Here is a 17257-nt window from a genome sequence, read left to right on the forward strand (position 1 = left end):
GCCCATTTTTCATTCCCCTTATCAATTTTGCAGGAGGATAATCCATGTTAGCATGGCGAAGGGCGCAAGAATAAGACAGTGCTCTGCTCTCCTTTCAGAAAGGTTTGATGCATCAGCACAGCAAAATGCATCTTGAATGCACCAGTAAGGAGAAGCAAGAATCTGTTGACCTAACAGGCAGTTAGCTGCCAGCAGTGACAGTATTTGTATTTCTGGGGAGTGTTCCCTTCATCAGCTAATGATCAGCTCACTCTTTATATCCGGCAGCTTTTTCTGCAACATATTCCATGAAATCATGAAAAACGACACGAAGGGAAAACGACACCAGTAAACCTATCCTCAAAGTAGAAAATGGCCAGTATTTGTAAAGGAAAATACTGTTGTGTAATGGGAAAGGAGTTGAAGGTACTAGAATTGCTGATAAATCTGATAGCTGTTGGCTGTACAACTGCAGCTATTTAGTCTGACAGGCAGAAATGGTGATGACGTACCTATAATGCCAAACTGAATTCATATATCAGCTTTAATGTAGTAAAATATCCCACGGTGCTTCACAGGAATGATAGCAAATAATGTTTGGAACTGAGCTGTAGGAGCGTTTTCAGAGACTGGAACTGAGCTAATAAAGAATATATTGAAGGTATTCGATCAGTATCTTGGTCAATGAGGTAGGTTTTTAAGGAGTGTCTTAAAGGGAAAAAATGAGGTAGATGGATTGGTTTACAGAAGAAATTCCAGAACTTGGGCAGTAGGTATGAGTTTGGTTATGTGCAGTAAAGTTTTTTTTTTGGGGGGGGTTGGGGAGGTTGAAGATGGGAGGCCGGCGAGGGGAGCTATGGAACTGTTAAATTTCCATCGAACAAAAGCAAATGAGCTGAGGCAGGAGCAGGGTTTGGCGACGTTAGGGAGGAGGAAAATAGACCATCTTGGTGATGTTTTGGGTATGTGCTCGGAAGCTCATCTTGGGGACGCCAAGGTTGTAAAGTGTGGTTCAGCCTCAGACCGTTGCCATGAAGAGAGCTGGTGGTTATTTGCTAAGGAATGGAGTTTGTGGTGGGCACTGGAGTAAAATGGCCTCAGTCTTTCTCGGTATTTAATTGGAGGAAATTTTTGCTCATCTATTGTTGGGTGTGAATTGAGAGATAGCGGAGGGGTCGGGAAAGGTGGTGGTGAGGTAGTGCTGGGTGTTGTCAGTCTACATGTGAAAACAAATGCTTTGCTTTTTGGATGGTGTCAATGAATGACAGCAGGTGGATGGGAAATGATGGGTGGGGAGTGCTCAAGGATCCAAGGGCGTGGAGTGCCTAAATTAATCTGCAACTACCATCCCAAATTAATATTTGCAACTGTTATCAGTGTAGCAACAAAAGTGTAGAATGTTTCATAAACATTAAAATGGACACACGACTATATGAATGTTTCTTTATTTGCATGTTAAATAACTAACAAAAAGCAAAATTCACAAAATGTTCAGAACTGTAAGTTTCCTTTAGATTGTATTCATTTCACTTTATAAGATAACTTAAAACTACCTAACTTGCTCTGCATTGCTGCAAAGTAGGCCCAGTGAATCAATTCTGCCTAGAAAGAAAATCAAGGATTTGTGTCTTCCGTGATTTTCAGAACCATTTTAGCATCGTTTGACTATCCCCGTAATATTCAAATGCATTATCCAGTTTTAGAAAACCAACCACACTTGCAAAATTAAAAGATAACAGTTAACTATTACAGAAAATAATTCAAACAGATTCATCACCTGCTGAAACAAAATGTGCCTTTCTGCCGACCCACTCATTCTGTAAAGAGAGAGTGACAGAAAGGCCCACCCTAAATTTAACTGTTAAAATACTATAAAAATGTACATCATTGAAGTTACAGGAGACAACAAATGATAGTCAAAAAGTAGAATATGAAGAACAATGTAAATACAGTTATTTGACAATCTGTATTCCTAGGTGTTCATTTAAAACCAAATGCTTTCACTGGCAGCTAATATATTTCAACTGCATTCTTAAAATAAATCATGTTTAATAGATTTCAATGAATAACTGGACAGTGAGGGGAAATAACACCAATACATTTATACTGAAAGACAGGACATACAGGAAATAAGCTCGAGAACAATGTTTGTCAAGAGAAATGACAGGTTTGTGCAGTCTCTGGTGCATATCCTTCGTTTCAGGCTGACTGACCTACTGTGTGCTCCCAACATTTGTCGTTCCCTTTCAGGTTTCCAGAATTGCAGTTTTTATTTTGTCATGCACTAATATGGATTTGTACGCAACAGTATGCTTGCTACCCCAACAATTTACAGTGCAAGTTGTTTTTTTCTACTCAATAGCATATCTCCCTGAACACACTGCATTTAGCTAGCACTTTGCATAATATGGGTCATTGCCTCAACCATTCAACTTGAATAATAGTTGCTAAAATCATATTTCAATAAACAGGGTCTCAAGTTAATTATGCTCACTCAAATTGAAGACGAGGAAAACAGAACAAGGTTTTTTCCCATTAATCTCTGCAGAGAATGGCATGGTGGCACAGTGGTTAGCACTGCTGCCTCACAGCGGCAGGGACCCGGGTTCAATTCCGGCCTCGGGTGACTGTGTGGTGTTTCTTTCCCCCTGTGTCTGCGTGGGTTTCCTCCGGGTGTTTCTGTTTCCTCCACAGCCCAAAGATGTTCAGGTCAGATGGATTGGCCATGTTAAATTGTCCCTTAGTGTCCAAAAGAGTAGATGGGGTTATGAGGATTGCTTGGGGGTGTAGGCTTAGGTAGGAGGGTCAGTGCAGGCTCGATGGGCACAATGGCCGCCTCCTGCACTGTAGGGATTCTATGAAACGCACCGTATTTTGAAAATTCGGACCCTAAGGTGAAAATTCATCAATTTTCATTCAGCCCTATTAATAAAATCAGCAATTAAGGTGTGATTCTTATCTGAATAAACATTACATTAGAGGTCAGTGGCATTAGCTTGAGGAATTAAAAATAGTGACATTTTACAATTGCGGCATTTGCCAGCCAAATTTCTTCAGGCCAATGCTCAAGAAAATACTTAGGGAAAAATACATAATGCATTGTCTGTTTTATATTTAACATTTGACTTCTGTATGTCTAAGAAATTAAATTGCAGTTTTTTGACACATTTTAGAAAACTGTAAGGTATATTTGGCTTTGCACTCCTGATATTAAATTTAGCTTAAAACAAGAAAACATTAAGCAGTGTCTCCCACATCAACTTGGCACACTATATATGTCAGTATTGAACATTATACATCTCAAACTGTCATCCTTAAAATGGCACCTTTTAACAAATGCAAAAAAAATTTTTAATCCTTAAGAGTAACTAGCTAAATGGCTTCTATAATTTTGCAAACATGTAAGAGTTCTATGTATAATTTCCACTACTTTGATTGGATTTCATTGCAATAATTTGGATTTCAAGTGGTCAAAAAAATACATTCCCAAAAATGACACAGCACATTTATACGTAAAATATACATAGGACAAATAACTTAAAAAGTATGTTGTTTATAATGAAAACAATGCCACAAATATATATTGTGGGGAAAAATGTCACGTGTACTTGTACTGTAAAAGCTTTTTAGAAGGATGCATGTCTGATTACGCGACATATAGAGACGGTAGCAATTCGTCACCGACTGTGATTTAGATTTTTAGCTAGAAAATCATTTCCTTTTTTGTGGCTGGAGATCCAATTGAAGCTCAAAAATCCAATACTCTTAAATACTTGCACTGCCGATTTCCCCTGGTCACCTAGCACAAATACTAGTTACCGTGTGTAAATGGTGGTGGCATTGTCAAATCACAAAGCAAGCGCCACATATTCTGGCCTATCATATGTTACCGGGGGATACAGAAGAGTGCATTTTGGATCTGAAGCTACTGGAAAACAAGCAATGCAATTAACTGCTGCAGGATTCTTCTTACTTTCAATTCCAAGATGGCAGGTCTAATTTCAAAATAGGCTTCTGATAATAATAACAATAGGCTTTTTGGAGAAAAAATATTGTAACATTCATCAAGAAATGTATCACAAACAGATCACTGTCCATTTTAAGTTAACAGAAAACATTTTAGAATTAAGCAAAGGAAGGACATACCTGCACTTAGTATTTTGAAGTTGAATAAATTAACTATAAGTCTAGATAGTGAACAACCTACGTGTCTTGTTCCATCAGAGGTCAACTGCGCAATATTAAGAAACGGACAATTTGAAATGCATTTATACTGGGCAGTAATATTGCTTGTGGGGGAGATTTGGAGCTTGGAGCTTTGCAAGACAGTTTAAATTAAGCAAATAGAAAAAAATAAAATATTTTTTTGTGGTGATTGTCTCTTTAAGGAGAGCACAGCAGAGTAAAGGTCACCTGGCCTGGGTGACCAATTAGGACTCAGAGTGGGGAATCACCCAAGGCATTTAAGGGAAACACAGCAGAGTAAGGTTCACCTTGCCTGGGTGATCTTTACTTTGCTGTGTCACCCTTAAAGGGACAATCATCACACTTTTAGAAAATGATTCATTGTAAAAGGAAAAAATAAATCGTGATTCAGCTATAAACTAATGGAGCTATAAACTAATATTTACATGGAGGCTTATAAATACAAAAATGCAGTTAGCTTTCTGGACTCTTTACTGGAAACATTGAACCTTTTAATATGGCTGGTGTATGGTGTTTTGGTTTTCCACCTCAGTCCTATGATGCGATTTGTTCAATAAAGAATTAATCACTATGGCTTGTAATGCACCAATTGGCAATAACTGAGATGCTGTGCATAACTTTGAAGATAAATTATATCTTACAGGACCATTGTCTGTTTCCTACAGCGATGAAATGATCTGAGTTTTTAGTATATTGCAGTGTTGGAGGGATGTACTGCAATCTTACTGTACTGTTACCATACTAAGTCTGCCCATCTTTCCCATCCATCTGGACCTAAGTTTGAAACTTCAGTAACGTTTCACTGAATCAAAGCAAGATTTTAGCAGTCGCTAGGATTGCTAATTCTCCGGGTTTGTACTGTACATTCCTTTTTCCATCAGAAAGCTTTTAAAAAATATATTTTTATTCTCCTTTTTCACATTTTCTCCCAATTCCATCAGAAAGCTTGTAACGTGTAAAACAAAATACCAATGATCTATCTTTTTCGGCATCGTTCGATGGCATCGATTATTGAGACTTTCGATTAGAAAAAAAATTACGATTATAAGACGTCAGAGCAGAAGTAGGCCCATCGAGTCTGTTCCGCCATTCAATGAGATCGTGGCTGATCTGATATAATTCTCAACTCCACTTTCAGGCCTTATTCCCATAACCCTTACTGATTAAAAATGTAAGACCAGAAAAGATTTTCATTATCAAGCAACATCTAAACTCGTGCCATATCCCTCCCCCCACTTCCAGTTTTTGAATTGGTAAAAGCGACCGAACAGTAAAAGTAACATATTTTCAATTTTGTGTGAGCCTGCTACACGATGCACAATCTGTGAAGTTCGTCTACATTCTTGACACCTATTTGGATCTCAGTTTATTTAGTTTTGCTTTAATATTTGAACCTCTTGAGTAATCAGCAATAACTTCAATGTCTTGGGCCCTGTCTTCAAACTTACTGTTTCCGGAGTTCGAATTTGATAAATGAAGTCAGCTTCACAGAAGAACAACATTGATCTGAAGGAACAAAGGCCATTTCATAAGGGGATAGAACTGCACTCCATTAGATTCTGCAGTTATACTGAAGCCCGTGAGTTTTTTCTTAACATTGCATGTAAAATGTTTTAATTGCAGGACGGATTTCTTTAAAAGGCATTGGTGTCAATAGGCCATTAAATTAGGAGAGAAAAAGAAACAGCTTTATGAGAGTGGAACAGTAGTCAACGTTTTTCACTGTTTTTCGTGATACCATTTACCTGACAGAATAATAACTAAGTATAGTGCAATGGATTTACTGACTATATAGTTCCATTATTAACAATTGATTTCAAAATATGCTGATCCCTAAGCCATCCTTTTTAATAAGCATTGACATTCATGCTGGCATCATGGATGGGTGGCAAAGGCAGTCTTCTTTCATGAATAGAATTTGGTGCTGTTAACAAATCTCTTTTCTTTCTCTTTACCTCTGGAAAAGGAAAGCAACAGAAAATATCTTTGTTAGTTATTCAATTTAGGCGTCGGCAACTCATTACCGTAAACGTCGAGCAAAGAATCAAACACTAAATTATTTCAAAATTCTCACAATCTCTACCCCAAAAATGACAATGGTGTTCTTCTTTTAGGTCTATAGGGTCGAGGAAAAGTTGGCCTAGTTCTCCTTGGAGCAGAGAAGGTTAAAGGGATATTTCATAGATGGGTTCAAAATTATGAGCCATTCTGCAAGCGTGGGTAGGGAGGAATTGTTTCCACGGGCAACATGGTCAGTAACCTGAGGAAGCGGATTTAAAATAATTGGCAAAGAAGTAAATGGGGAGATTTGGAGACATTTATTATGGGCCACAATTTTTTGTATGACGATGGGGTTGCCATCCCTGCCATCTCCAGCTGCATCGCAGCCATTATAGGCTTAAATGAGCATTGACTGACTGCCAGAGAGACTTCTGCCCCTCACTCAGGAGGAAATTCCACTTTACAGTGCTGTCGGTCAATCTGACTGTCAGGATGCTCAGCTGTCCCTGCAGCGACAGCGCTGCATGTGGCCAGAAAAGAAACTGCCTGAGCCTAAGTGCCGGAGTAGCGGGTCAAGGTAACTATAAGGGGCGGGGAGGGTGGCGATTGCCTGGGGGGGTTTGCGACGGAGGTCCGCAGGTCACTGGGTCTTAACCCTCACTCAGAAGGGGATCAGTGGAGGTGATGCCCGCCGCCCCCATCTTCCCGCCTGGGATCTAACTTTGATTCTTTCTGGTCTTCCCCACTTAAGAGCCTCAACTGGGGCAAGGGCAGGCTTCCCACCCTAATTTGAAATCGCTGTGTGGTCAGGTTGGGCAAGAATGCGGAGGGAATTCCGTCGTTGTGATTTCACACTCACCCTACCTAAAAAACCACCAATAGGGCAGTGTAAAATTCAGGCCATGATTTGGAATACATTGCCTGAAAGGGCAGTGGATGGAGATTCAATAAGAACTTTTGAAAGGGAAATGGATCTCTATTTAAAATGGGAGATGGGGGGGGGGGAGGCAGGGCTATGGAGAAAGTGAAGGAGTCGTTGATAAATTGGTAACTCTTTCAGAAAGCTGGCACCAGCATGTTGGGTCGAAGGAGTCCCTATTCCATTTAATTCGATTTGATTTAAATGATGGATGTTATTCCACCACAAAACCGTGTGCTGTGCATGGATGCAATGAAATCCTATTATAGCAATATAGATTATGTTAATAACTTATATGGAACAAGTTTAGGTTGATGAAAGATTGATGAGATAAGTGTATTTCGCATTGTTGATCTCCCCATTCAGAACGCCTAAAGACTTTTGATTTGAGAGCATGATTACACAATTTGATAGGTCAGATTGACCAGACATGCACAACCTACCAGAAACCTTTGCCTTAATATATCTGCACATAAATGAAAATAGTGGCATTGAGAGGCTTAGTACATAGATGCCGATATTTTCCTCCATATGTTAGTTTTACCAAAGTGCACGGATTACAATTAATTTGATTACAAAATCCTCGAGTATCTCTGTGATCAACATAAAGGGCAACACATTAAGATGACATCCAATGAGGTAGTAAATGCAGATTACATGTAGATAAAGGCAGCAGCGTACATCATAGAAAATGCATCATTGTGCACTCATATCTATATACTTTTGTTTATAATATAATTGAAGTTCAAACAAATTTACGGTCGGTGTCAATATCATGGAACTCCTTAACTAAAAGCAGTGTAGGATACTTACACCGCACGGACTGCAGTGGTTCATGTTCCAATTTTTTAAAAAGAGTAACTAAACGATTCTGACTATTTGGGTGCCTGATCAGCAGAACGTGTTGAACATGTGGCAACTGTGGCAATGTTATGGACATGCTTCACGGCAACAAAGCAGGGTGGCAAACAGAACCATCGCACCAGGTTAATGCTGACATTTGTTGGCTCACCCTGGCCAGTATAAAGAGGATGGTGAGCGCGGGGGGAGGTATAGATTATCCGAGCAGATGCCCAGAGATGGCAGTGGGCCATGTTATTTCTGTGGGGCATTTTTTTCTTTCCTCTGGGCACCTCAAAAAAGAATTTCAAACATCCTTTTTCTTGGCTTCTTCGGTACTGATCAGAGCATACAAAGCGCCAGTTCCGACACAAATTGACACTCCGGGCCCTGGGACAATAAAGGGGCCGGCTTCCTGAAACAGGCAGACACATTGGGTGCACAATGTCCGTTTGAAAATGGTACCCACCGCATCGCTGAGGCTAACGGGGCGGGTGGGCTACCAAACTCATTTTTCGGCCAATTGCAGTTTTGTGAACACAGTGCTCAGCAAGTTTGAATCGCCCGCAAAACCTTTTGACACCTGTGAGAGACTTACTATCACCCTTTCATTGGTTTCTCAGAAATTCTGAACATAGAACATTACAGCGCAGTACAGGCCCTTCGGCCCTCAATGTTGCGCCGACCTGTGAAACCACTCTAAAGCCCATCTACACTATTCCCTTATCGTCCATATGTCTATCCAATGACCATTTCAATGCCCTTAGTGTTGGCGAGTCCACTACTGTTGCAGGCAGGGCATTCCACGCCCTTACTACTCTCTGAGTAAAGAACCTACCTCTGACATCTGTCTTATATCTATCTCCCCTCAATTTAAAGCTATGTCCCCTCGTGCTAGACATCACCATCCGAGGAAAAAGGCTCTCACTGTTCACACTATCTAATCCTCTGATCATCTTGTATGCCTCAATTAAGTCACCTCTTAACCTTCTCTCTTAGGAAAACAGCCTCAAGTCCCTCAGCCTTCCCTCATAAGATCTTCCCTCCATACCAGGCAACATTCTGGTAAATCTCCTCTGCACCCTTTCCAATGCTTCCACATCCTTCCTATAACGCGGTGACCAGAATTGCACGCAATACTCCAAATGCGGCCGCACCAGAGTTTTGTACAGCTGCAAAATGACCTCATGGCTCCGAAACTCAATCCCTCTACCAATAAAAGCTAACACACCGTACGCCTTCTTAACAACCCTCTCAACCTGGGTGGCAACTTTCAGGGATCTATGTACATGGACACCAAGATCTCTCTGCTCATCCACACTGCCAAGAATCTTACCATTAGCCTAGTACTCTGTCTTCCTGTTATTCCTTCCAAAATGAATCACCTCACACTTTTCTGCATTAAACTCCATTGGCCACCTCTCAGCCCTGCGGTGCAGCTTATCTATGTCCCTCTGTAACTTGTAACATCCTTCCGTACTGTCCACAACTCCACCGACTTTAGTGTCATCTGCAAATTTATTCACCCATCCTTCTACACCCTCCTCCAGGTCATTTATAAAAATGACAAACAGCAGTGGCCCCAAAACAGATCCTTGTGGTACACCACTAGTAAGTGGACTCCAGTCTGAACATTTCCCATCAACCACCACCCTTTGTCTTCTTCCAGCTAGCCAATTTCTGATCCAAATTGCTAAATCACCCTGAATCCCATGCCTCCGTATTTTCTGCAGTAGCCTACCGTGGGGAACCTTATCAAACGCTTTACTGAAATCCATATACACCACATCAACTGCTTTACCCTCATCCACCTGTTTGGTCACCTTCTCAAAGAACTCAATAAGGTTTGTGAGGCACAACCTACCCTTCACAAAACCGTGTTGACTATCTCTAATCAAATAATTCCTTTCCAGATGATTATACATCCTATCTCTTATAAACCTTTCCAAGATTTTGCCCACAACAGAAGTAAGGCTCACTGGTCTATAGTTACCAGGGTTGTCTCTACTCCCCTTCTTGAACAAGGGGACAACATTTGCTATCCTCCAGTCTTCTGGCACTATTCCTGTAGACAAAGATGACTTAAAGATCAAAGCCAAAGTCTCAGCAATTTCCTCCCTAGCTTCCCAGATAATCCTAGGATAAATCCCATCCAGCCCAGGGGACTTATCTATTTTCACACTTTCCAGAATTGCTAACACCTCCTCCTTATGAACCTCAAGCCCTTCTAGTCTAGTACCTGAATCTCAGTATTCTCCTCGACAACATTGTCTTTTTCCTGTGTGAAAACTGACGAAAAATATTCATTTAGCACCTCTCCTATCTCCTCGGACTCCAAGCACAACTTCCCGCTACTGTCCTTGACTGGCCCTACTCTTACCCTAGTCATTTGTTTATTCCTGACATATCTATAGAAAGCTTTAGGGTTATCCTTGATCCTACCTGCCAAAGACTTCTCATGTCCCCTCCTGGTTCTTCTTAGCTCTCTTTAGGTCCTTCTTAGCTAACTTGTAACTCTCGAGCGCCCTAACTGAGCCTTCTTGTCTCATCTTTACATAAGCCTCCTTCTTCCTCTTGACAAGTGTTTCGACTGTTTTAGTAAACCACGGTTCCCTTGCTCAACCACTTCCTCCCTGCCAGACAGGTACATACTTATCAAGGACACGCAGTAGCTGTTCCTTGAACAAGCTCCACATTTCCATTGTGCCCATCCCCTGCAGTTTTCCTCGCCATCCGATGCATCCTAAGTCTTGCCTCATTGCATCATAATTGCCTTTCCCCCAGATATAACTCTTGCCCTGCGGTATATACCTATCCCTTTCCATCACTAAAGTAAACACAATGGAATTGTGGTCACTATCACCAAAGTGCTCATCTACCTCCAAATCTAACACCTGTCCTGGTTCATTACTCAGTACCAAATCCAATATGGCCTCGCCTCTCGTTGGCCTATCTACATACTGTGTCAGGAAACCCTCCTTCACACATTGGACAAAAACAGACCCATCTAAAGTACTCGAACTATAGCGTTTCCAGTCAATATTTGGAAAGTTAAAGTCCCCCATAACAACTACACTGTTTCTTTCGCTCCTATCCAGAATCATTTTTCAATCCTTTCCTCTACATCTCTGGAACTTTTCGGAGGCCTATAGAAAACCCCTAACAGGATGACCTCTCCTTTCCTGTTTTTAACCTCAGCCCATACTACCTCAGTAGACGAGTCCTCATCAAACATCCTTTCTGCCACCGTAATACTGTCCTTGACTAACAATGCCACCCCTCCCCCTCTTTTACCACCTTCCCTGAGCTTACTGAAATATCTAAACCCCGGCACCTGCAACAACCATTCCTGTCCCTGCTCTATCCATGTCTCCGAAATGGCCACAACATCGAAGTCCCAGGTACCAACCCATGCCGCAAGTTCACCCACCTTATTCCAGATGCTCCTGGCATGGAAGAAGACACACTTTAAACCACCTTCATGCCTGCCGGTATACTCCTGCAACTTTGAAACCTTACTCATGACCTCACTACTCTCAACCTCCTGTATACTGGAGCTACAATTCAGGTTCCCAAGGCCCTGCTGAACTAGTTTAAACCCTCCCGAAGAGCATTAGCAAATTTCCCCCCCAGGATATTGGTTACCCCTCTGGTCCAGGTGTAGACCATCCCATTTGTAGAGGTCCCACCAACCCCAGAATGAGCCCCAATTATCCAGAAATTTGAAACCCTCCCTCCTGCACCATCCCTGTAGCCGCGTGTTCAACTCCTCTCTCTCCCTATTCCTCGTCTCGCTATCACGTGGCATAGGTAACAACCCAGAGATAATAACTCTGTTTGTCCTAGATCTAAGATTCCACCCTAACTCCCTGAATTCCTGCCTTACATCCCTCTCCCTTTTCCTACCTATGTCGTTGGTACCTATGTGGACCAGGACTTGGGGCTGCTCCCCCTCCCCCTTAAGGATCCCGAAAACATCATCCGAGACATCACCCACCCTGGCACCTGGGAGGCAACACACCAACCGCGAGTCTCTCTTGTTCCCACAGAATCTCCTATCTATCCCCCTAACTATGGAGTCTCCAATGACTAATGCTCTACTCCTCTCCCCCCTTCCCTTCTGAGCAACAGGGACAGACTCCGTGCCAAAGACCTGTACCCCATGGCTTACCCCTGGTAAGATGTCCCCCCCCAACAGTATCCAAAGCGGTATACTTGTTACTAAGGGGAACACCACAGGGGATTCCTGTACTGACTGCTTCCTCCCAGCCCCTCTCACCGTCACCCATCTATCTTTATTCTTTGGAGTAACTACATCCCTGAAGCTTCTATCTATGACCACCTCTGCCTCCCGAATGATCCGAAGTTCCTCCAGCTCCAACTCCCTAACGCGATTTCTGAGGAGCTGGAGATGGGTGCACTTCCCACAGATGAAATCAGCAGGGACACTGACGTGTCCCTCACCTCAAACATTCTGCAGGAGGAACATTGCACTACCTTCTCTGCCATCCCCTCTAGATTAAAAAAAGAAAAAGAAAGAGCTTACCTGTTATTCACTCCCCTTCTCAGCAAGCACTCACTCAGCAACCTCTGCGCCCCGCATGATAACACCAGCCAATTAACTTCTTGTTTTGCTGTGATGTCACTCCTGAATTGTTTTTTAATTTCAGCCTGCTGTCCAGAGGTGTCCCTCTCAGCTCCCGCTCTTTTTAAATCTCCACGACTCTCAGCTCCCACTCTTTTTAAATCTCCGCTCTGACTCTCAGCTCCCGCGCTTTTTAAATCTCTGCTCCGACTCTTTTTAAATCTCCGCTCTGACTCTCAGCTCCCGCTCTTTTTAAATCTCCACGACTCTCAGCTCCCACTCTTTTTACATCTCCGCTCTGACTCTCAGCTCCCGCGCTTTTTAAATCTCCGCTCTGACTCGCAGCTCCTGCTCTTTTTAAACCTCTGCTCCGACTCGCAGCTCCTGCTCTTTTTAAAGCTCCGCTCCGACTCGCAGCTCCCGCGCTTTTTAAATCTCGATTATAGTTTTCATATACTTGCCTCCTCTTTGGAACTTCTGGCAGCTGATCCCTCTGGACTCCACTCCTTCCAGTCTGCATTGGGGATGAATCGTATAGCATTGGTTCAAATTGTCGCTGACGGGGTGCACTGCTATTGTACAACCCATCTACAGTCCGTTGTCTAATTGGGGCAGTATCGTATAATCCTTCAACTGGCCGTTGCCGTAGTTGCTGGCGCGAGGAGTAAAGTTCTTCTTCACCTTCCTGTCATGATCAAGTAAAATGTGTTCAATGGCAATGAGTCCAATCCAGCTGAGAGTCATATGGTCATTTTTCAAGTATGTGGTTATGGAAAGGCAGAATAAGATAAATCGTCCAAACACTAATTCTGCATCATATGTTTTTTTTACGTGGATTATTTCATTACACAAAAAATGATCTCCATTTTACAATCTCCTAGCCGATCAGGATAGATCGGTTGCTAAATTTCGGTTGCTAAATTAATAACACTGCAACAAAATTTCTTGTGCTAAATCTGCAGTGTTGGTTTCCCTCAACAGATAAGGTAGAACACAAATGTAGGCAAATAATAAACCTTTTAAAGTTTTTATTGACATTCTGGAATATGAAATATGACCCGTTGAAATTTCAGTTCCTACTTGCATTCTACGACTGTAATGAATTTAGTGATCTATTTCTTCTATTGATTTACTCCTCTCCGGCTTGGACTATCAAAACTATCAAGTATTTCACAGGCATACTAGTGGCCATCAGGGATTTCTTATTGAACCCTGAATGTATATGTTATTATGGGACACTTTTTTCCAAAAAAATAGCAGTGTCACCTCAGTGGCGTGATCCAGATCACAATCTGTAGGCACTGAAAGTTTTTCTTTCCTCATGTGAAAAACGCCATACCTGAGACGCAAAGGGGCTGATTTGCCTGCCCTGTGGAGTCATCTGAGCACTTCAACAGAGCGAAGCTGCATTTGTACAGCTCCACAGCAGTTGTTCACAGTCAAACCAGGATGATGGCAGCCAAGAAGCCAATTTCATGATTCACTGAGGGGGCCCTTACAAGAGTGCCTTGGAGGAGAGAAGGGCAACTATCTACCCTCAGGCTAGCAGGAGACCATCCAGCAAGGTCATGAATCCCGTCAGGGAGAAGGTGCTAGCATCGGTCAGTGCCAGCAGCTTGACCAAGAAGACAGGGGTGTCGTGTCAAAAGAAGATCAATGATCTACCACGACCAGCAAGGTTAAGTTCTCCCAGTCTTCTCTTTGCACTACATACTTCCATCACCCTTAGAACCCACGTGCCGCCACCTCACCATTTGCCAGCATCCGACCTCCCAGCATCATCCTCCAACCACCCCCGGTACTCTTCATCAGAACCCCTTCCTGCTTAGGCACAACGCCCACACATGGCAGTTGTCATCGGCCTCTGATCCGCCAGGCGTCCAACTCGCAGTATCCCTTTTTGTGAAACTGCAGGAGAAGATAGCCCACAACCGCTGAGAAAAAGAGAGACCGGGGGGGGGGGGGGGGCGACCTGAGGACCCTGACTCCATTCGAGGAGTGGGGAATGGAGATCGCAGGGGAGAAGCAGGAGTGGGCCTGCACTGAGAGCGAGGTTGGCCTGTGAGGGAAAAGTGAGGAGCCACTGCACCTTCATCCAGATGCCCAATCTCAATGTTGTCCAATCCCTTGACTAAGCCATGAAGTAAAACCATGTCCCTTTCCTTGCAGGAATATCAACCCAAAAGCCTAGCCCATTGACCAGCAGTGCCCCACTGCCCAGCCTCGAAAGCAGATCTAAAGTGATTCTCCAAAAAGAAGAAAATGTGGCATGAGCAAAAACCTTTCACACAAGTGGGCTCAGGTCTGGAATGTACTGCCAGGAAATGTGGTGATGGCAGGTTCAATCGTGGCATTAGATGATTATTTAAATGGAAACGATGTGGAGAGGCACGGGGAAAAGGCAGGGAAATGGCACTAAGTCATGATACTCGTTTGGAGGGCCGATTCTGACACGATGGGCCAAAAGGCTTCCTTCTGTGCCGGAACACTTCTGTGATTCCATGGCTCCAAAAGTACTTTGTTGATTTTAAAATGCCTTCAGATGTGTTGAGGCCATGAAAGGTGCTATATAAATGCAAGTTTCCCCCCCCCCCCCCCCCCCCCGTATTCGGGTTTGGATGCCCTTAAACACACAGAAATGTATTCATGTTCTCAATAATAAATGTTTCGGGGCGGCACTGTGGCACAGTGGTTAGCACTGCTGCCTCACAGCACCGAGGACATGGGTTCGACCCCGGCCCTGGGTCACTGTCCATGTGGTGTTTGCACGTTCTCCCGTGTCTGCATGGGTTTCACCCCCACAACCCAAAGACGTGCAGGTTAGGTGGATTGGCCATGCTAAATTGCCCCTTAATTGGAAGAGAAATAAAAGGGCACTCTAAATTGATACAAAAATAATAATAATACATTTTTCAAGCACCACCCTGAAAGTTAACATTCATTAAGGCTTAATCAAATAATCTGAGTTATAAAAATAGACTTTTTTTTACCCCCAATTGGTTCACTTCACACTGGACGAGAAGAGCTGCTAGTTCTATATCTTCATTGTAACCATTTTTAAGAGGAACCGATCGATATCCTAGAGAGAAGATGGTAAATAAGCATTTACTGAATTTTCAAACTCCTGAACATTAGACTGTACTAACAGTTCAATGACACTGACATTAGACAGCCGGTTCGTGATGCAGAGCAACGCCAGCAGCAGGGGTTCAATTCCTGTACCGGCTGGGGTTATTCATGAAGGCCCCGCTTTCTCAACCTTGCCCCTTGCTGAGGTGTGGTGACCCTCAGGTTAAATCACCACCAGCCAGCTCTCCCCCTCAAAGTGGAAAGCAGCCTATGGCCATCTGGGACTATGGCAACACTACGTTTACCTTTATTAGAGCTCCATAGGAACTAATTCCAGTGTTAGTGTGCAGAATAGAAACCAAAGCCCACTTCAATTCATATTCAAAAAAACTCTAATCATTTTTACACAAAACTTGAGAAAGGAAAGGTTTTCGGAATTTGAACGAGAACTCTTTTAGCTTTCCTTTTATTAATTCAGAGGATGTGGGCATCACTGGCAGGTCCAGCATTTATTGTCCATTCCTAATTATTCTTAGGAACTTGGTGAGCTGTCTTCCTGTACCATTGCAGTCTGTGTAGCTGCCTTCCAAAAATAATTATTTTGCATTTTTATGCTGAAGTAACACATCTTTCCAGAGATAACCATGGATTCTGAGAGGAAAAGGCCAGCTGATTATGCATAATCCTATTGACTGCCTCGACAATCTCATATTTTTGAGATGTTAATTCATGCAGACATACAATTCCTACTCACAGCTGCAAAAAAGCTACAAGTTTTGAATCATAGGAGACACTCTATGGAAACTGGACTTGGTGTTGAACAGAAATGCAGAGAGGCAGCAACATTGTAACTGTGAATTCCTGCTTCTAGGTGTGGTAAATAAAGACTTTGACATTAGAATATATGAAGCATGATTTTGTGGCAACTGACAGTGATGAGACCTTAAGTAAATTTATTACTAGTATTAATTTGATGAATATGTACAATAAAGATAAATTGTCATTTTAATATGACAATAATATGATCTCCCCCTTCCTTTCCTGTGTTATAAACAATAGAAAATTTGTATTTAGCCATAAAATTATTTCATAGCTCGTTTCATATTAATGGAAGATGTTGCTCACCAAGTTGACTTATGTTCATCATACAGGAAGCAATGATAAGCATACCTATATTTCCTCAGGATCAAATTGAAATACTGCAAACATTCATTCACATGTAGATGACTAAAAGCCACATATCAGATAATTAGCAAATATAATTTTGTTCATTAGAACATTTAGAGCATTAATGGATACACTGTTGATTAATGTATATACACAGCTGTATATACTGTACATGAACTGTAATTAAACAGAATCCTATCTGCTGCAAATATAACTGAAACATCAAATGATTGCCCTGTAACCCTTGAGACATCTCAGTGATTGTTGTTCTAATGACTTGACTCCTGACAAATATGTAATTTCAAAAATCAATTCTCTAAGTTCATTATAAAAGTCAGCAATACTACACCAAGCACAAAATGCAAGAATGACTGGAGGGTACGTTGAAATAAGGATGATTTACATTGCACTAATGGCTTAAATCTGCATACTTTTAAAATATAAGCATCAAAACAGCCAGGCTCGGCAAGCTGCCTGGACCTCTGAAAGTA

At 42.3% G+C, this 17257-nt stretch overlaps 1 protein-coding gene across 1 annotated transcript in view; it reads right to left on the bottom strand.

Annotated features, from left to right (window-relative positions):
• Positions 1-1408: 1408 nt before the first annotated feature.
• Positions 1409-17257, bottom strand: part of plcg2 (phospholipase C, gamma 2) — a 291774-nt gene continuing 275925 nt past the window's right edge. Inside the window, exons 30-32 of the mRNA XM_072517925.1 lie at positions 15521-15609; positions 12992-13215; positions 1409-6142 (exon numbers count right to left, since the gene is read on the bottom strand). Coding sequence (XP_072374026.1) covers positions 6091-6142; positions 12992-13215; positions 15521-15609 — 365 coding nt within the window. The 3' untranslated portion in view covers positions 1409-6090. The remainder of the gene's footprint in view (positions 6143-12991; positions 13216-15520; positions 15610-17257) is intronic.

This window comes from Scyliorhinus torazame, chromosome 10, assembly GCF_047496885.1.
Source record: "Scyliorhinus torazame isolate Kashiwa2021f chromosome 10, sScyTor2.1, whole genome shotgun sequence".
NCBI classification, from domain to species: Eukaryota; Metazoa; Chordata; class Chondrichthyes; order Carcharhiniformes; family Scyliorhinidae; genus Scyliorhinus; species Scyliorhinus torazame.